The following is a 17,817-nucleotide window of genomic DNA, read 5'->3' on the forward strand; positions in this document are numbered from 1 at the left end:
GGCCACATTGACAGGTGCTCTCTACAGATATGAAAGCTGATTTCCCCCCTCCCTTTGCACTGTTTCCAGCCATAAGGAATATAAAATTTTGTGTCTTAATGAAAAATCTTTCCCAAATCAGTAACAAAGGCTTCTTTTATCCAATATTTTAATCAACCTTTGTAAATACACAACTGAGAAATAGAGCACATCCAAGCTTGCTCCAAACTCACTCATATTTTCAAAGTTCGTATTTCAGTTTTTAATGTTTGGGTCTCTTGCTCCATTCTAGCTCTGGATACAGAACTGGCTGTGCCACCTTCCCAGCCAGTGCACCTCACCCCCCTGGGACAAATGCCAGCCAAAGCCTTTCTACTTGACCTTCCAGGACTAGCTTTCTTCTCTTTCTCTTCAGTTCCCAATTATTTTTGTGCAGCACTCCACACCAACACTGCCAATGCCTCTGAACTTTGTGGCCTTAGAAAATTTCATTATTACATTCCTCGTGTTGTGTGTCAGGATGTTAAAATGTTGAGTAAGACTAGTCCCAAATCAACCCCTGATGAATTTCACAATAAAACTGTAAATCACACACACAAATTTCTCTTCTCCTCTCTATCTCCTGTTCCTTCCACACAGGCATACAGAGCAGTGCCTCATTCCCAAGATCCTCCTCCTTCCTCCTGCTCCTCCTTGGTGAACACCTTCAAGGAGGCTGTTTCCCTGCTCAGCTCTGTCACCCTTCAGCCACGTACAATGACTGCCCACTGTGCCTTTTTGGATCATTCTTTACACCCTTCTGCTCCTTCTCTCGTGTCTCTGAAGGGGATCAGGATGGTTTATTGCAAGAACACAATCCCATGTACTTTGATGGAATACTGTTCTCATTGAACCTTATTGGGAAAAGAACTGTTGTGCTCTCAGTCCAGGAGAGAGTCTGAGCATTCTCCCGACTGGGAACTGCTGGGCTGCAGAGGGCTGCTTCCCACACACCTCCGCAGGCTAAAGAACCCATTAGCAAAGCCAAAGCAGCAGATGGAATGACTCCACAAAGCAGGAAGGTTACCGATGTCGAGCGGCTGGTCAGAGTGGGTTCGGACAGGAGGCTGCTGCTTCCTCCGGACAATCTCCACAATCAGGGATGAAGAAAGATGCTCAAACTCCTTCATCATTATCACTTGATTAAAATGGGATTCCTTCACCACAAAGTTCAGGCAATGTTCCTTAAAAATACACCAATATTAATTAAGAAGTTTGTGGTTTATTGTTTGAAGTCATCTTAGAGCATCCTAGAAATCTTACATGTTGCATATGTCATCAACCATCCTTTCCTTTGAACCTCCACATGGATCCTGCAGCTGGAACTATCCAACAGTGACATCCTTATCCTTCCTAAATTACCATTCAGGCTCCTCCTTGAACAGAAAATTCAGGACAATCTAAGCATCTAGAAAAACTTGACTAGAAATATTAACAAGGAAGAGATTAACTGCCCATTGAGCTGCTCCAAAGCTTTCTAAAACAGGAATCTCAGGAGATACTGAAAACTTCACGGATAAGATAATGAAGATTAGTTGCTCCTCATAATAACTTTTAACATAATTAGACACCAAAAGTTAATTAAAAGGGTGAAGAGATCATAACTCTTGACACTCTCCATTGAGAGTCCAAAGAGCTTTTACAGGATTCCTTGTGTGGGTTTTGCCTGAACCTTTTCCATAAATGCAGCAAACAGTTCAAGAGCTCTGGAAGGCTCTTGCGGAATAAACTTCTGACAAAAATCAGTGTGGTGAAAAGGTGACAAATTAACCAGACCTAATGCTAAACAGTTAGAGACCAAAAAAGGGCACTTTATTTCCCAGTATGAACCAAGGCTTCCCCCCTTCCACTTTTATAAGCAATAGATACAATCTACACCGGCTCACCATAAGGTGTGTACAAGTTCACCTAAAGAATCATTACTACTGTCTGTTTCTGGCACTTTATTCCACCTGGGATCCAAAGGTATCTGTCAGGACTCACCTGTGAAACATTTTAAATCGTGACTGGGATGCCAGAAAGCACATCTTTCTACAGAGGACCCATCCATGAGGACTAATGAGCACCTGAGCAGACAGGATGAGGCCCAGCTCAGGGTGATCCTGCCTGACTGGAGCCATGTGCAAGAGCCCCTGTCACTCCAGAGGGAGCCAGGGCAGGTGGGGCCACCAGATCCACCAGTGCTTGAGCTTCTGGGCTGCTGATCCCACCATGCACCAAAGGCTGTGCTGGCATTTACACACTTGCTGCTGGCCCTGCTGCTTCCTCCTGGAGGCAGTTCCTCTCCCAAACCCAGTGCACACAGTGTCTGAGGAAGTGCTGGCGCACACTGCTTTCTGCAGCCTCACTGTGCCTGCAGGCACCAGCAATACGGTCACTGGTGGGCACAGGCTGAACATCACCAGTGTACTGCACAGTCCTGCTCTGACTGGGGGCAGGAGCTGCTTCCCTGCAGTTCAGCAGAAGTGGCTCTGGGCATTGCTCTGGGATCAGCACAGCCAGCACCTCTCGGGCTGCAGCCAGGGGTCAACTCTACCCTCATTGTGACCAAACACCCACAAGCCTCTCACCCACAGAGAATCACTGGCACATTTTGTTCTTCGGTGCAAAGACCTGAGAACAGAGTTTAGTTTTCCCATCTAGAAAATGAAAGAGCCTATCTGCAGTATCAGTATATATAACACAGCAAGACCAGGAAATGCACTGGTTCCATCTTGCTGCAGCAAGAGTGAACTGATGAAGAGCCAAAGTCACTCTGCCCTTGACATTCTGCAAAGCAGATATGCAAAAATATTGAGCATGTATTGAAAAAGCCCACATAATATCACAAGCCACTGCAGGACAGACCATGCTAAATATACTCAAGCAACTGTAATTAAAGGAATGATGAATTTGCAAAAGCTGATACCTTTGGCCAAATGTTAATTACGTAATTTTTTTTTTTTAATTTCCTATCAGTTACTTTGTATGCAGAATGTGATTACCTTTAGCTGATCCAGCTGAAGCTTGTTAGCATTCTCACACACAATGAGCACATTCTGCAGATCTACAGATGCTTCGATATACTGAAGGCAGAGCTGTTCCAGCCGAGAGAGCTTGAAGTTTAAGGCCAGCTTGTACACATCCATAATGAGTAACACATCCTGCACATGACCTGAAATTACAAGAGGTAAAACTGCTGGAGAGCCCACAGAACAAAGAGAAGAATCCTTCTGAAAGTATTTTTTATATCAACTGGAGCAATTGGAATAGTAGAACAGGCAGTGGCTGGAGTATTTTTATAGAGAAAATAATTCCATTCCTGGTTAGATAAAATCTGAATCAATACTAGAAGAGGAGGTTCAAATTTGAAGCATGCAAAAGACAAAGATTTTGTGACAATCTGGATCACAATTTTTTGAAACCCTCCAAGGAAAGTGAAGTGATTCTCTGAAATCCCTGACAAAGCCCAGAGCTTGCAGCCCAATTTCTCAGAGTGCCCAGCTGCCAACAGCCCTGCCAGAGTCCTTGGGTTTTACACAGTATTAACAATCAGCTCCCAGATTCTGACAGACCCTGATGAAGGCACTCTGTGCTTTCACAATGTGCTTCAGCCTGCACAGACCCACAGCAGGTCTGCGAGGGCTGAAGTGAGAGAGGGCAGAGGAGACCCTTGTAGGCCACTGAAATGGGGCTACTGGGACACCAACTCAAGGAATAATCCCCCATGGCCTTTGCTTTCCTCACAGGAGATCTCTGCCCATCTGCTCTAACTACTTTTTAATAGAGAAAAGCCCTCTCACATGTCACGTGCCTTCCCTGTGTCTAATTGGAAAATCCCATTTGATGAGCATGCCCAATTCCATTAGCTCAGCCTCTGGATAGCTCCCCAGGGTGCTGCTCTCTGAGCTGAAAGGAGCAACTAGGAATGCAAATGGGCAGGGTAGGGCCCGTGGAGGATCCCAGCAGAAGGGGGAGCACCAGGGAGAAGCCCTCATGGGCTGGGGAAGAGGGGCAGGCTGCCTGGGAAGCCTGTAACAATGGGAAGAGCTCCGGGGTCCAAGCCTTCCCGTGGCCTGACCCTGTCCCAAGGTGAGGATCAGTGAATGGCTGGGAGTGGGATCTGGCAATGTCAGCAGAATCCAGGGAGCAGTTCCCTCACCCCCAGTCAGTGGGATCATTCTCAGACAGGGAAAGCCTTGGTACAAATGGACATGTATCACTTTATTCCTGAGAATTATCTTTGCAGAAAGCAAAGCTCTTGAAGAGAAGCTGAAGCAAAGTTCAGTGCTAGGACAGCTGTACCTCACTGTACTCCACCACACCCCACAGTCCAGCTTCCCCAGCCCCAGCAGCTGGAGTTCCTCGCTGTATCCAGTTGTACCCAGCCTTCCTCCCATTCCCCACAGCCCTCACCACTCACACAGCCAGGAGCTGGATTCCCTGTGTGGAAGTTGCAAGATCTCTGGCTGTTACTTCCTCACCCACAAGTGTTTTTAACTCAGAGAACTTCAAGGAAAGCACAAAAAGGATTTTTCCTTTCTTGAGGCATTCCTTCAGATTGGATTTCTAACAGGTGATAAATACTGGCTTGCACACCTTTCTGTGTGGGCTCAGTTTACAATGGATCAAAACAATATCAGAAAAAGGAAATAAGCCAAGCCAGGATAAGATACAGCAGGATGAAGAGCAGGATGCTGTGATGTTCAAAACACCACAGTATTTTTGCTTGTTTGGAGTTTTTCACACCTTTGGAATGATCAATAACTTGATCTTCCTTGATATTTGAAAATAATTAGGGGAATTAGGGGAAAAAAAAGCATAGTTAGTACTCTCTTGATAAAAATCTAGTTTTTGTTTAATCTTGGGTTAGTAATTAAATGCTCAGCACAGGACTGATCACCTGCAAATGCTGGATCCTGCTGTTTCTGAACACGTTTGCCCCCCACCCCACCCAGTGCCAGTGTTACTTCACCCTGCTGCCCTACCTTTGCGGGGGTACTTTATCTTATCTGTGTACAGGAACTGCATGAGCACCTCAAAGGGCTGGGCCTCGGCCTCGCGGATGGGCACTTCCAGCAGCGGCTGCAGTCGGCACAGCTTGACATTCCCACCAATCCCATCCTTCTGGCATGTGGGGTGTCCCTCCTCTTCAACGTCTTGCTTTGATTTCTAATGAAACAGAAAAACCACCCAAACATGGCACAAGCCTATGCCAGTTCACACAAGTTACCACCAAACCAGAGGATCCTTCTCCTTACTCCACATTCTTCAAGACCCAGGATCTCTTTAGCTTCAGGATTATCTTGAAGACAACAGGGAATTCATGTCTTAGACTTACTGTTCCATATCCTGGGACACACATGGATGAGAACACAAGTAAGCTCCTGAATACAGGTCAGAAGCAGGACATCAGAGCAGGGGAGGAATGAACTGCACTGAACTCACATTTCTGCCCACAGCAGGGACAGCCTCACTCTGTGAAGGAGGGACAGGCAGGAGTAGATTCCACAAAGCCTGACTTGCAAAGGCAGAGCACAAAGTGCTGCACAGAAGTATTTTAAAACACTCTGTTACTTCAAGTTTCACTCTGACAGCCTTTTCCCACAGCCTTCTCAGTGGCAGAACAATTAACTGGGAGGCAGTGAGGCATCCACATCTTACTGCAAATTGTGTGCTACTATCCCCCCAAAAGCCATCAAATGTTTGCTGCTGAAAAGCTGGAAGTTGTCAAAATTAATAGACAATGACTAGAGGCAACAGACTTTCACCTCTGGGAAAAGTAAAAAAATACAAAGGTTAAGGGAATAGAGGCAGCTGAAAGCCTTAGCATTGCCTTTCTTCCCTCTAATCTGTCTGATCTCGTGGGCCATCCCCATGACACAGCTCTTACCTCCCCCACAGGGAAGGGTACACACGCATCTCTGGGGCATTCCACAAGATTAGACCTCAGACAGCTATGAGAGCTTCCAAGAACCACACTGTCAAATCCAGATAACTGGATTAACTCTGGCTCCTCCATGTTACACTCCTGATACACATCCAGTAGCCTTAGTTAATACTAATGATCTTCTTTATTTTACTTGCTCAAGAGCACCTTAGCATCAGACACTGCTCCTGTCCTCCAGCTGTCTCAACAGACACTACTTTTCTCCTGACAACCTTATTCCCAAACCTGGGCAGAATAAGCCTTACCTTGCTACAAGGCTACTTTTCCAAAATACTCACCTGTTTTACCCTCTCCCTGGCCTGCATGATTTTCTTTTTCAGCCACTTGCAGCGAGCAGTGACGATCGCAGTGTGCCCCCGGACCCGCTCCTCCTTCTGCAAAGGCAAAGGCAGAAATCACATTCAACTTCTATCCCCAAATCACATGGTCATGGCAGATGGCAGAAGTCATAGAAACCTGGCCTGAACCCCAGGTTATGATACATTTCAAGTTAAAGGCAGCCTTACATCTGCTCTGCACACACAGATGAAATTCAACACCTATTTCCCCAAAGGCTAATGGCCATCACCATTTGGGAAAGAGCCTGTGTCACATTCACTGCATGGAAGCTGTGTCACATGAAGTGCTTTTTATTCTTGCATCTGATTTTCTGTTTAGTTTTCTTTTTCAAAATGACAGTATGGTTTTTGCTATTGTTTGCCATAATTTATTTCACCTGTTATGCAGGATCTGTTCTCTGAGCTTTGCAAAACTTTTTCTAATTTTTTCTTTTTGCAAAAGGAATGCAGGTAAGTTCAAATTTCTCATGTTTATCTTCAGAAAACCTGTTCTCTGTTAAATGTTTTAACTGTTTCTATTACTAGAGAACCATTCCTCTGTACTGCTTTTTCTCATTCTCTTTTATTTCAGTGATTAAAAATAGTTTTTAAAATGATAATGGGTTTTCAAACAGTGACCTGCCTTCCTAGGAGGCAACTGGGACCTGGGAGTACAGAGGCCACTGGTAAATGTTCACATTGCAACTCTGTATAACATGCTTCGATAAATTCAGGTTAAGTCAGTGACCCACAGATCTTCTCAGTTTAAAAGTTTCTTCTCCATTGCAGCTTTAAAAATTTATCTGGATCAGTGAAACTTACTAAACCAGGCAGACAGTTCACCAGTGATTCATTCCCAGGGTTTCTGGCACAACCACTGCACAATTTGCTTTTTCCCAGCAAACACACCACACACACAGTAACACCCCCACTGGCACCTTTCCAATAAAGTCTACTCACCTCTCCCAAAACAAACTCCAAGTCACTGAACTGTCTGTTTTCCCACAGCCTTCCATAGTCTTCATGGAGAGTGCATTTAGGGTAACAAGAAAACTAAAAAAATAAAACCCCACAGAAGAGAGAATTAATTTCAGTGGCTACATAAACTTCAAATCTCACATCACTTTGAAGCAGAGGAGCCTGAGGTCAGATCCCCTCAGGGTCTGCAGCTTCCTCACAAGGGGCAGTGGAAGGACAGCTTCAGTCTCTGCTCACTGTGAGCAGGGACAGGACCCAAGGAAATGGCTGGAGCTGTGCTGGGGAGATTTAGGCTGGATATCAGGAAAGATTCTTCACCCAGAGGGTGCTGGCACTGCCCAGGCTCCCCAGGGAATGGGCACAGCCCTGAGGTTGCCAGAGCTCCAGGAGTGATTGGACAGTGCTGCCAGGGATGCTCAGGGTGGGATTGTTGGGGTGTCTGTGCAGGGCAGGGGTTGGACTGGATGATCCCTGTGGGTTCCTATCTGCTCAGGATATTCTGTGATTCTATAACCAAAAGCACCAAGGTTACATCTACTATCACTAGATTTTGTTATTAACTCATCCTCAGTGTAGCACATAAAGCAGAATGTCACAGGCAAACCAAACACATGCAAGGGCTTCCCCCATGGTGAGGTTAAGGACAGATAACACAGTGTAACACAGAAGAACTGTCTCATCACAACTTCCAGATATGAGGATTCAGAGGCTGGGATCCACCTACTCTCAGGACTTGTCTGAGAGTGCCATGCAATAAAAATAAACTTGACTGTATGTGGGATTTAATCTAGTGGGAGTATCCTGAATTTAAAAATTTCAATTCCCATAGCTGTGTCAGATGGGAGTGGGAGAGCTGCACAGAGATAAAACTGCAATACACAACACTCTGCCCCAGAGCCCTGAACAGGACAGCACATGAAGAGGAACAGCCAATTTAATGAATTAAATAGCAAATCCCATCTGCTACACTTTCCAGTGATTTGTCAAAATTGTCATGATCTCTGTAGGACTTTAGAAGGCACTAGAGGGCTTGACCTTACCAAAATGTCTGTCCAAATAACATTTCTCAGAAGATTTTAAAGACACACATTGACCTTTGAAAACTGAATCTGAAATACAGAGGCTGCCTGTAAGAAGGACATGGACTAAATGCTGTGGAGCTCATGGTGAACTAAACCAGACACTCCACAGTCAGGACTCATGTGGAACTGGTGTGGAAGTGAGTATGTTTATCAGCCAATTACCTGGAACCTGTACATCTCTCCACTTCTGATGTTATTGTCCACAGTGCCACCAAAGATGTACATAGCATCTGAGATAACCGCTGCTGCATGGAAGAGTCTCCCACTGGGTAACTGGGGAAAGAAAATAGGAATAAATAGAAAGAAAAGGACAAAAAAGGCAAGGTAATAAATAAAAGCCTGTTCTTCTGCCAAGAAAAATGATCTGCTATTAAAAGACCAACAGTGAAAATCACAGAATATCTGAATTGGAAGGAACACACAGAGATCATTGAGTCCAACTGTCAAGTGATTGGCCCATATGGGAATCGAACCCGCAACCTAGGCATTACGAGGAGCAGGCTCTGACCAAACCAGTGCAGCCTGGCTCACACACACACACACACACACACACACACACACACACACACACACACAAACACACACACACAAACACACACACACAGACACACACAAACACACACACAAACACACACACAAACACACACACAAACACACACACACAGACACACACAAACACACACACAGACACACACACACAAACACACACACACAGACACACACAAACACACACAAACACACACACACAGACACACACACACACACGTGCACTGACACACACACACACACACTCTCACACACACACACACTCTCACACACACACACACAAACACACACAAACACACACACAAACACACACAAACACACAAACACACATACACACATACAAACAAACACACTCTCACACACACACAAACCCACGCACACACACACACGTGCACTGACACACACACACTCACACTCAAACACACACACACAAACACACACACACAGACACACACAAACACACACACACAGACACACACAAACACACACACAAACACACACACACAGACACACACAAACACACACACAGACACACACACAGACACACACAAACACACACACAAACACACACACACAGACACACACACACACACACGTGCACTGACACACACACAAACACACTCTCTCACACACACACACTCTCACACACACACACAAACACACACACAAACACACACAAACACACAAACACACATACACACATACAAACAAACACACTCTCACACACACACAAACCCACGCACACACACACACGTGCACTGACACACACACACTCACACTCAAACACACACACTCGCACAGACACATTCACACACACTCACTAAGACACACTCACACACTTGCATCCTACAACTGACATTTGCTGTACCCCAGGATTGTTTCTTAGCATGTCTAGAACATATTGTCCACTCACATTTAAGAACACCTATTGACTGCACCTTCTAATCATAGTGGTACCTACACAGGTCTACCCATCGTGGCAGTTACAAAATGTATCATTTACAAAATTAAAGCCAATGTCATTTTGCACATAAGCCCCACACATACTTCTAGAAATAAGCAGATTCTGCATATGTGACCGCTGTGCTTATTCCAAATGCTCTCAGGTTATTCCGCATGCTGTCAGGAACTTGAAAGGTGGATGATCATCGACCTCAGCAGGACTGAGCCCCAGGCCTGCGAGCGCCCACCCCGCACAGCTTGAAGGCCTGAACCATCTGCTGAGGCCCCAGGAATGTCCATGGCCAAACAGCCCAAGGCTGGAGCTGTTGGCAGAGCTGGCACCTCAGAGTCACAGCTCTGGTCTCCATCCTGCCAGCTCCACGGAAAGAAAAGCCCCCCACACTGCAGCTATTTATAGGGCTGAGGGATCACACCATCCCTGCCACACACCCCATCTCCGAGCTGCAGCATCAGGTGATTTTTGAAGAGTCATTATAAGCCAAAGCCACCATGACCCTCCTGCACAGCACAGACTACAGCATTTTTATTCATTTCTTCTGAGGCTACACAAAGGTGTGTGAACACGTCAGCATATCTCACTGAGAGCTCACAGAAAGCCTTCAAGTGGTGAGAGAAAATGCTTTTCTTGTCCTAGTTTGATCAGGCTTTTCGTCTTCCAGGCACTAAATCTCATTAAATCTTTGCCTACAAAATAAAAAGCCCTCTGGTATAAGAAATCTTGGCTTCTTGTACATATTTATAGACACCACTCAAGTAAAGTCAAACATGAAACAAGATTATGTTTATCTGGAGAGGCAGATTTTCCAGGAAAGCATGCTGACTGGCAGTTCCCATTCCCACCAATTCACCCCTCTCACCACAGTATCACACAACAGCCTCATTTAGCCTGTTACTCACCACACTTTCCATGACTTGTTCTCCTCAAACTACGGCTTTTAAGGAGACAAACCCCCAGTCAGTAACTAGGACATGGGTATTTTTCTCAGATGTACAAACCACAGGCTTGCTCACCTGAAAAGGCACATTTGCCTGTGCCAGTTTAACAAACCCTCTGGATTCCTCTGGATAAACAAGATGCCTTCTGTATCCAGCATGTGTCACGGATACTTTACCAAGGAAACTTCAGAGTTAGCTCTAATAAATACTGTGAAGGGTTATGGAATAACACTGATCTGTTAGTACATTCCTGCCTGGACCCAGTTCCATACCTCTCAAAGAGGATGAGATTACTGTCAAATATAATCTATTTTCTATGGCCTCTGCTTGTTCTTAGCAATAATCTCATCAACTAAATAAGATGTGCTGATTGAAATAATCGACCATATTATAATGGGTTAAAAATACATCTGTCACCTTCATCAACTGGAGCTCCAACCTCATCCCAAAGTAAGAAGTTTGCTTGCCAAGAACCATTCCCACACAGCTAGGCAGGCTGGTGTTAGCTGTACTGTAACAGCTTTCTTACAACTAAGTGCAACCAAAACCAAATAAAAAGAACTGTTCTAGCAGAGCTCAAATGCAGCCCACCTGCTTTAGACTTATTCAGGTAATTTTCCACTTGTTTTAAAATAAATAATATTTTAGTTTTGCTTATAATTAAAATAATTCTCAAAATTCTCCAGTATTTAGTTTTTTAAAGCTGCCATTGAATTTAACAACCACTTTTTTTTTTTTCCAATCAAAAAGCCTTACAGCTTTGAAACAACTGGTGCCAGAAAGCAAACAGGAACTACCTGAATATTTAACCAAGTAAGATGTACTTGCCAGTCACATCATATTCAACTCCAACAATCTCTATGGAATGCTATAATGATGATTTTTCTTTTGTACCAGGCAAGGAACCAGAGCTCTGCAGTTACTGAGAATTTATGTAATCAAACAACTTTACTTTCTAAATACACAGACCACATTTTTAATGTAAAACCTGGAATGAAAGCCTGGAACAGAAAAGGCCATGTCCAGTTCTCAAAACATTGTGCAGCTGAGAGTTTCAGGGTGTTTGTTTTACTGAATCAGAACAGAATTCAGGCCAGCACAAACCCCCACATGGAGATGACAATGCTGCAAGTGGTGACATTTTGGTGCCACCCGCATGGGGAACAATGCTCAGCCCTCCCGACACCAAGGATTTGGCCATAGGAACTTTGTGCCAGTGCAAGGAAGGAAAGCTGGGCTCTCAAGAAGATATTCAGGAGGAAAGAAAGGTTAATAGAGCTCAGGAGCACAAACAGCTGTTGAGACACTCTGGTCCCCACATTCCTCATCCATCAATACCAGACACCCAGAACCTGCCTTTGTCTTGAATTTTTCACTGGGACATCTCCCAGGCTGCCAAATCCAGCTGCTGAATACCAGGTAGAGTTTATAAGAAACAGCCACAAAATACTATCTACTTTGTTGGCCAGGATGGTCAGAAAGGATGAGAGCAAATGGCTCAAATTGCAGCAGGGGAGGTTTGGGTTGGATATTAGGAAACACTTTCTCCTTAAAGGGGTTGTAAGCATTGGCACAGGCTGCTCAGGGCAGTGATAGAGTTACCATCCCTGCAAGTGTTCAGAAGGTGCATGGCACCCTGGGATATGGATTAGAGGTGAATGTGGCACTGCTGGATGGATGACTGGACTTGATGATCTTGAAGATCTTTTCCAACCCTAACAGTTCTGTAATTTTATGATTCTAATTTCATCTGCTGGCACAGCTCCAGATGGTCCTGCATGAATCCAAAGGGATTTGTCTTTCTTGCTCCTGTTACATACAGGAATGCTAAAAATCACAGACAAAGAGGCACTGCTAATCTGAATGCATTTGTCAGCTCTAGATCCTGTACTTACCTCTCCATCAATGTGATCTCCTTACTTTGTTAACAGTGCCTGACAGAAGAAATTCTGGATTCAATCCTGACACTTCCAATGATGGGGGCTGGCACCCCTCTCTGAGCTACATCACCCTGGTTCATCTGTTGGAGTGGTTTCTCTATTTAAGGTTAATGAGATTTGCATCTGAGAATCTTTACAAGCTGGAATCTTTGCTTTCAAAAGCAGAGCTCATTGATCACCTTTGCTTCCCTTTCAGTTCACCCTTCCACACTGCTGGCATGACTCAAGCCATCATTTTCAAAATTAAAGTATTTCACAAGTCTTTTTTTCCTCTCATTTCTTGTGCTCAGACTCACACTGTAGCCTGTCCAGACAGCACAAATGGAGTTTGTCCTGTGCTGCTCATCAGGCTTCTAATTTGACTCCGAAAGCTGTGCATTAAAGTTGCCTCTCCCTGTGCCAGAGCACCCAGCAATCATTCAAATAGGTGAGATTACAGCCCTGAGCACCACCTCTGGGCCTGAGCACATATACTATACTTTAAAATAAACTCAGCAATACCTGTGCAAACCCCTTCATAAACTCATTGATTCAAATTCTGATCTCACCAGGAATATATTCAGCTTAGCTTGAAGTCCTTAATAAATTAAGTTGAAGCAATGTAAAGTAAAATTAAATAGTGAAAGAAGTAAAATGAGTAATTTCCACTCAGGGGTCAATAGTAGCCTGCTCTGTGCAATTTAGAACTTGCACATGCAGAGCCAAGCCTTAAATGGTTCTTGGATTACATCTTAAGTTAAATAGCTCATGAGAAATTGCAAGGCGGGGAAAAAAGTAGCAGAGAAGAAAACGCATATATGAAAGTGGAATTTCTCTCTCCTATAATAAGTTAAATTTCCATTTTTAAATCTTTTTCACTTTCAAGTGTTTCTTTATTTACCTCTGAGTCTGCTGCAGGTTTTTGTTTTACTGTTGCTATGCTAAAATCTAAGCCAAATACATCCCAAGATGTTTTTAAACCCCATTCTCTCGAGGGCACAGTGGGAGCTTCCTCCGGGGCAGATACCCTCTCAAGCCACTGGTGGGTAGGACACCTGGTTACAAGGTTTAAAAAGAAAAATGTGTAAAAGTATAGATGGGAAGCATGAGAGACTGGACATGGAGCAGCAGTCCCCTGCAGCTGAAACTCCAAAAGATTGTCCCCGTGTGTCCAGAACATTCAGGGTCAGTCCAGAGAAAGCTCTGTGGTCTTGTTTGGAGCCCATCACTGTGATTGAACCATTGACATTTTATCTGTGTGGTTTTCTCAAGGTTTGTGCAATGACAGAGACATACAACAATGAAATCTTCTGTACTAGTTGATTTTTGTTTGCCCTCTTCCTCCCAATGGCTCTTCACAAATCACAGAATCTGAGACTGGTTCAGGTTGGGAGGGACCTTAAAGCTCACCTTGTTCCACCTTCTGCCATGGACAGGGACCTTCCACTGGCCCAGGCTGCTCCAAGCCCCATCCAGCCTGGCCATGGACACTTCCAGGGACGAGCATGAGAAGTTGAGGGGTTTGCTCACTGCAAGCAGGCAAAGCACAGATCACAAGCTAAGGTGGTGAAGAAGGAATATCCATCAGCTACTCCCGAATCTGAGACAGCCTTCCCACATTTTGTCTTGATGGAAAAACAGGGCAGATGGATCACCCCAAAGTGACAACCTGTGTTTTATGTCAGAGCTGACTGACACACTGGAAGAGGATGAAGTAAAGCCCTTTCTCAGCACACACAGAGCCATGGCTTGCCCAGCTCTTCTGGATGGCCAGCAGAACTGGGTCAGGGTCAAAAATTCAGCCTCCTTGTAGTGAGATTCACCCTCCTGGCTGTGAGGAATGCATTAACTATGCTATTATTGCAGGCTGTGACTACTTGTGATGTTGCAGTGCTTATCTTCTCTCTCTGCCTCCTTTCTCAAAACATTTTAATATGTTTTGGAGCTGTTGGTGATAGAAATTTCAGCATTATGGGCAATACTAGGACATTGCTAAAATCAAATCTTCTGCAGTTATTTCAAGGTTCTCCTTTCTTACTCTCAGCTCCTCAGAAGCCTTCTTACATTTACAGAATAAATATATAACTGTGCAAATGTTATTTTTCCTCACACTCAGCTATGAATAAGCAGGTATTATGGAAGGAGATTGTTGCACTGAACTCAAAAGCCAGTAATGATGTGCTCAGATTTCTTTCACAACCCAGGAACATCAATGAGCCTCTCTATCCTTCAGTATCATTAAAATCTCAAAGCCAAAATGAAATAAGAAGACCGAAAGCCATCGATAAACCAACCAGGTGAACCAACATAAACTAAGAGGTAAAAGAAGTATCTATTTTTGTCTGAAACTGGAAGAAAACCATAAGCTACAAAAGGTACAAATGAGCTGTCACTACTGGGAGATTGGGAGCTGTTGATACCTGAGATGTTTCCACACTGTCACACCAGGCAACAGCATCAAACTCAAACAGATGGACAGACAGAGCTTTGGATAGTCTTTAGGTTCAAGGAGGTTTAAGGATTTAAAATGTTTTCCCATGCTGGGTGCAGACAATCTCTGCTTTCAGACAAAATTGGAACAGACACACGTTAGAGTGAACTTCAAGACATGCAGCTGTATAAATGAAGAGAAGCAGGCAAATGCTGCAGGATTTTACTGAGCCTTTCCATAGGCTCTTGTTCCTTTATTGGGCCTTTCCTTAGGCTGTCACTTCTTTCAGATTATGGCAATGGAGTCATCCAGTTTGTCACTGCAGGTACCCAAGAGTAACCAAAGTGCTGTTTATAACCTAAAAAGTACCTATTAATTTTTTAACTCTGGCCTGGTATGAACTTTGGGAACATGAGCCAGGCAACTGCACTGCTGTCCCAAGAAAGTTATAGAGAAAATCTTCCTGGAAGCTACTTGTACCACATGAAAGAGATGACTGGTACCAGTCAGCAAGGATTTACCAAGGGCAAATTTCTCCTGGCTAACCTGATCACCCCCTTCAAAATGCTTCATGGGTTATAGGAGGGCACTGCATTCTTAGCAAGTCTATGCTTGATAGCAAATTGTCTGGAGCAGTTGAAATGCTGGAGGCTGATATTCCAGAGCACTTAGCCAGGCTGGAAAATGGGCCAGTGGTGCCTCAGGAAGTTCTGCCATGTCCTGTCCCCAGGACAGTCATTCCCTGCAATGACACAGGCTGGGGACTGGCTGTCCAGATCACAGATGTGGTGGACAGGGAGCTGCAGAGGGTTCAGCAGCATCCTCTGGCAGCATGGCCAGCAGCCCCTCATCTGTTCCAGTGGGCTGAGGGATGTGACTTGTCCTCCTCTACTCACCCTTTTTAAGTCCCCGGCTGAAGCACTCAGAGATCCCCAGTACAGAAAGGCATTGACCTGCATAAGTCCAGAGGAGGGACACCAACATCAAGGCTGTGATCAAGGGCTGGAGCACAGGACGCAGGAGAGGAGAGAAAGCAAAGGAGGCACCTTCCTGCAGGGGAGTCAGAGCTGCTCTTCAGAGTTACCCAGTGGGACGAGAGGAGCCAGCAGACTCAAGTCAGCACAGGAAGTTCTTTCTCAGTGTGAGAAGAAAATACCTTTGATCATGATAGTGGAAAAAGCACTAGATGGAAGCCAGGAGAAACTGCTGGATCTCTAACCCAGGAGATACACTGGAATGGAATGGACAATGCCCTGAGCAGCCTGCTCAACCAGACCTGCTCTGAGCATGAGGTTGGATTCAAAACCTTGGAAGTCCTTCCAGTCAATCTGCTTTTGTGATTCTAAGACTTCCTCCTGTTCTTTAACACATTGCAGGGCTGGGAGCTCAGCTGTGCTCTTGTTACAGTGGAAATTTAATTTAAATCTAAGATGGAAACTTAGCTTTTACTTTTCCTCTCTGATGGTAGAGACAAGAAATCAGGGAATAAAATCCCTATCATGGACACACGGAATGAACCTCTTCAAAGGCTATTTCCATTCCTTTGACCCACACAGGGTCAACAATACTTATTCTATTTCTGAGAGAAAAAATCCAGCCTGTTCTTAGAGATTTCCTCTAGTAGACTTCTCAAGACATCTCATGAAATCTTCAACACCACACTAATGTCAGAAAGCCAAAAATATTTTGTCTGCAATTTATTTATTGAGATTGCCATAACTACACTATCAACATGAATGGGTCCATTGCAGCTTAACAATGATGAAAAGCAGAGGATCACCTCTGTAAGCACCACTTCCTAATATGGAGCCATTAATACAGAAAGAGACTGTCAGGGATTGAAGAAAGAAGATAGAAACAAACCCACAGCTTAGCATAAAGCACAGAATCACAGGATGGTTTGGATGGGAAAGGACCTTAAAGCTCATCTTGCTCCAATCCCTACACGGCAGGGACACCTCCCCCTTGCCCAGGTTACTCCAAGACCCATCCAACCTGGCCTTGGACACTTCCAGAGATGGAGCAGCCACAGCTGCTCTGGGCAACCTATGCCAGGTCATTACCACCCTCATAGCCAAAAATTCCTTCCCAGTATCCCATCTATCCCTGCCCTCTGGCAGTGGGAAGCCATTCCCTCCTTGTCCTGTCACTCCAGGACTTTGTCCAAAGTCCTTCTCCAGCACTCTTGGAGCCCCTTTAGGCACTGGAAGGGGCTCTAAGTTTTTGCCAGAGCCTTCTCTTCTCCAGGATGAACACCCCCAGCTGTCCCAGCCTGGCTCCAGAGCAGAGGGGCTCCAGCCCTCAGAGCTGCTCTGTGGTCTCCCCTGGGCTCTCTCCAGCAGCTCCACATCCTTCCCGAGCTGGAAGCCCAGGGCTGGGGCAGCTCTGCAGGTGGGGTCTCAGCTGAGCAGGGCACAGGGGCAGAATCCCCCCCTGCCCTGCTGCCCACCCTGGGGGATCAGCCCAGCACAGGGGGGGGTTCTGGGTTAAATCACCACACACAGAATAAAAGTCATCATAACAAAAGCTTTTGGCATTATCAGCTCTGATTATGGTAAGTGACAGGGGATGCAACAGAGACATCCTTTGCAATTGTGCTCTCCACTGAGGATGAGATTTTTCCATTTGGCATTCACTGGAGAACACAGAATGGAAACAGGAAGGTAAATCTATTAACAACGACATCCAAACACGTGGC

General features: G+C 45.0%; 1 protein-coding gene across 1 annotated transcript in view; it reads right to left on the reverse strand.

Annotated features, from left to right (window-relative positions):
• The window catches only part of LZTR1 (leucine zipper like post translational regulator 1), a 36,139-nt gene that overhangs the window by 6,195 nt on the left and 12,127 nt on the right, over window positions 1–17,817 (reverse strand). Inside the window, exons 10-15 of the mRNA XM_064398780.1 lie at window positions 8,487–8,597; window positions 7,225–7,317; window positions 6,226–6,321; window positions 4,986–5,169; window positions 3,003–3,172; window positions 1,046–1,202 (exon numbers count right to left, since the gene is read on the reverse strand). Of these exons, the coding sequence (XP_064254850.1) occupies window positions 1,046–1,202; window positions 3,003–3,172; window positions 4,986–5,169; window positions 6,226–6,321; window positions 7,225–7,317; window positions 8,487–8,597 (811 nt within the window). The remainder of the gene's footprint in view (window positions 1–1,045; window positions 1,203–3,002; window positions 3,173–4,985; window positions 5,170–6,225; window positions 6,322–7,224; window positions 7,318–8,486; window positions 8,598–17,817) is intronic.

Source organism: Passer domesticus, chromosome 25 (assembly GCF_036417665.1).
Source record: "Passer domesticus isolate bPasDom1 chromosome 25, bPasDom1.hap1, whole genome shotgun sequence".
NCBI classification, from domain to species: Eukaryota; Metazoa; Chordata; class Aves; order Passeriformes; family Passeridae; genus Passer; species Passer domesticus.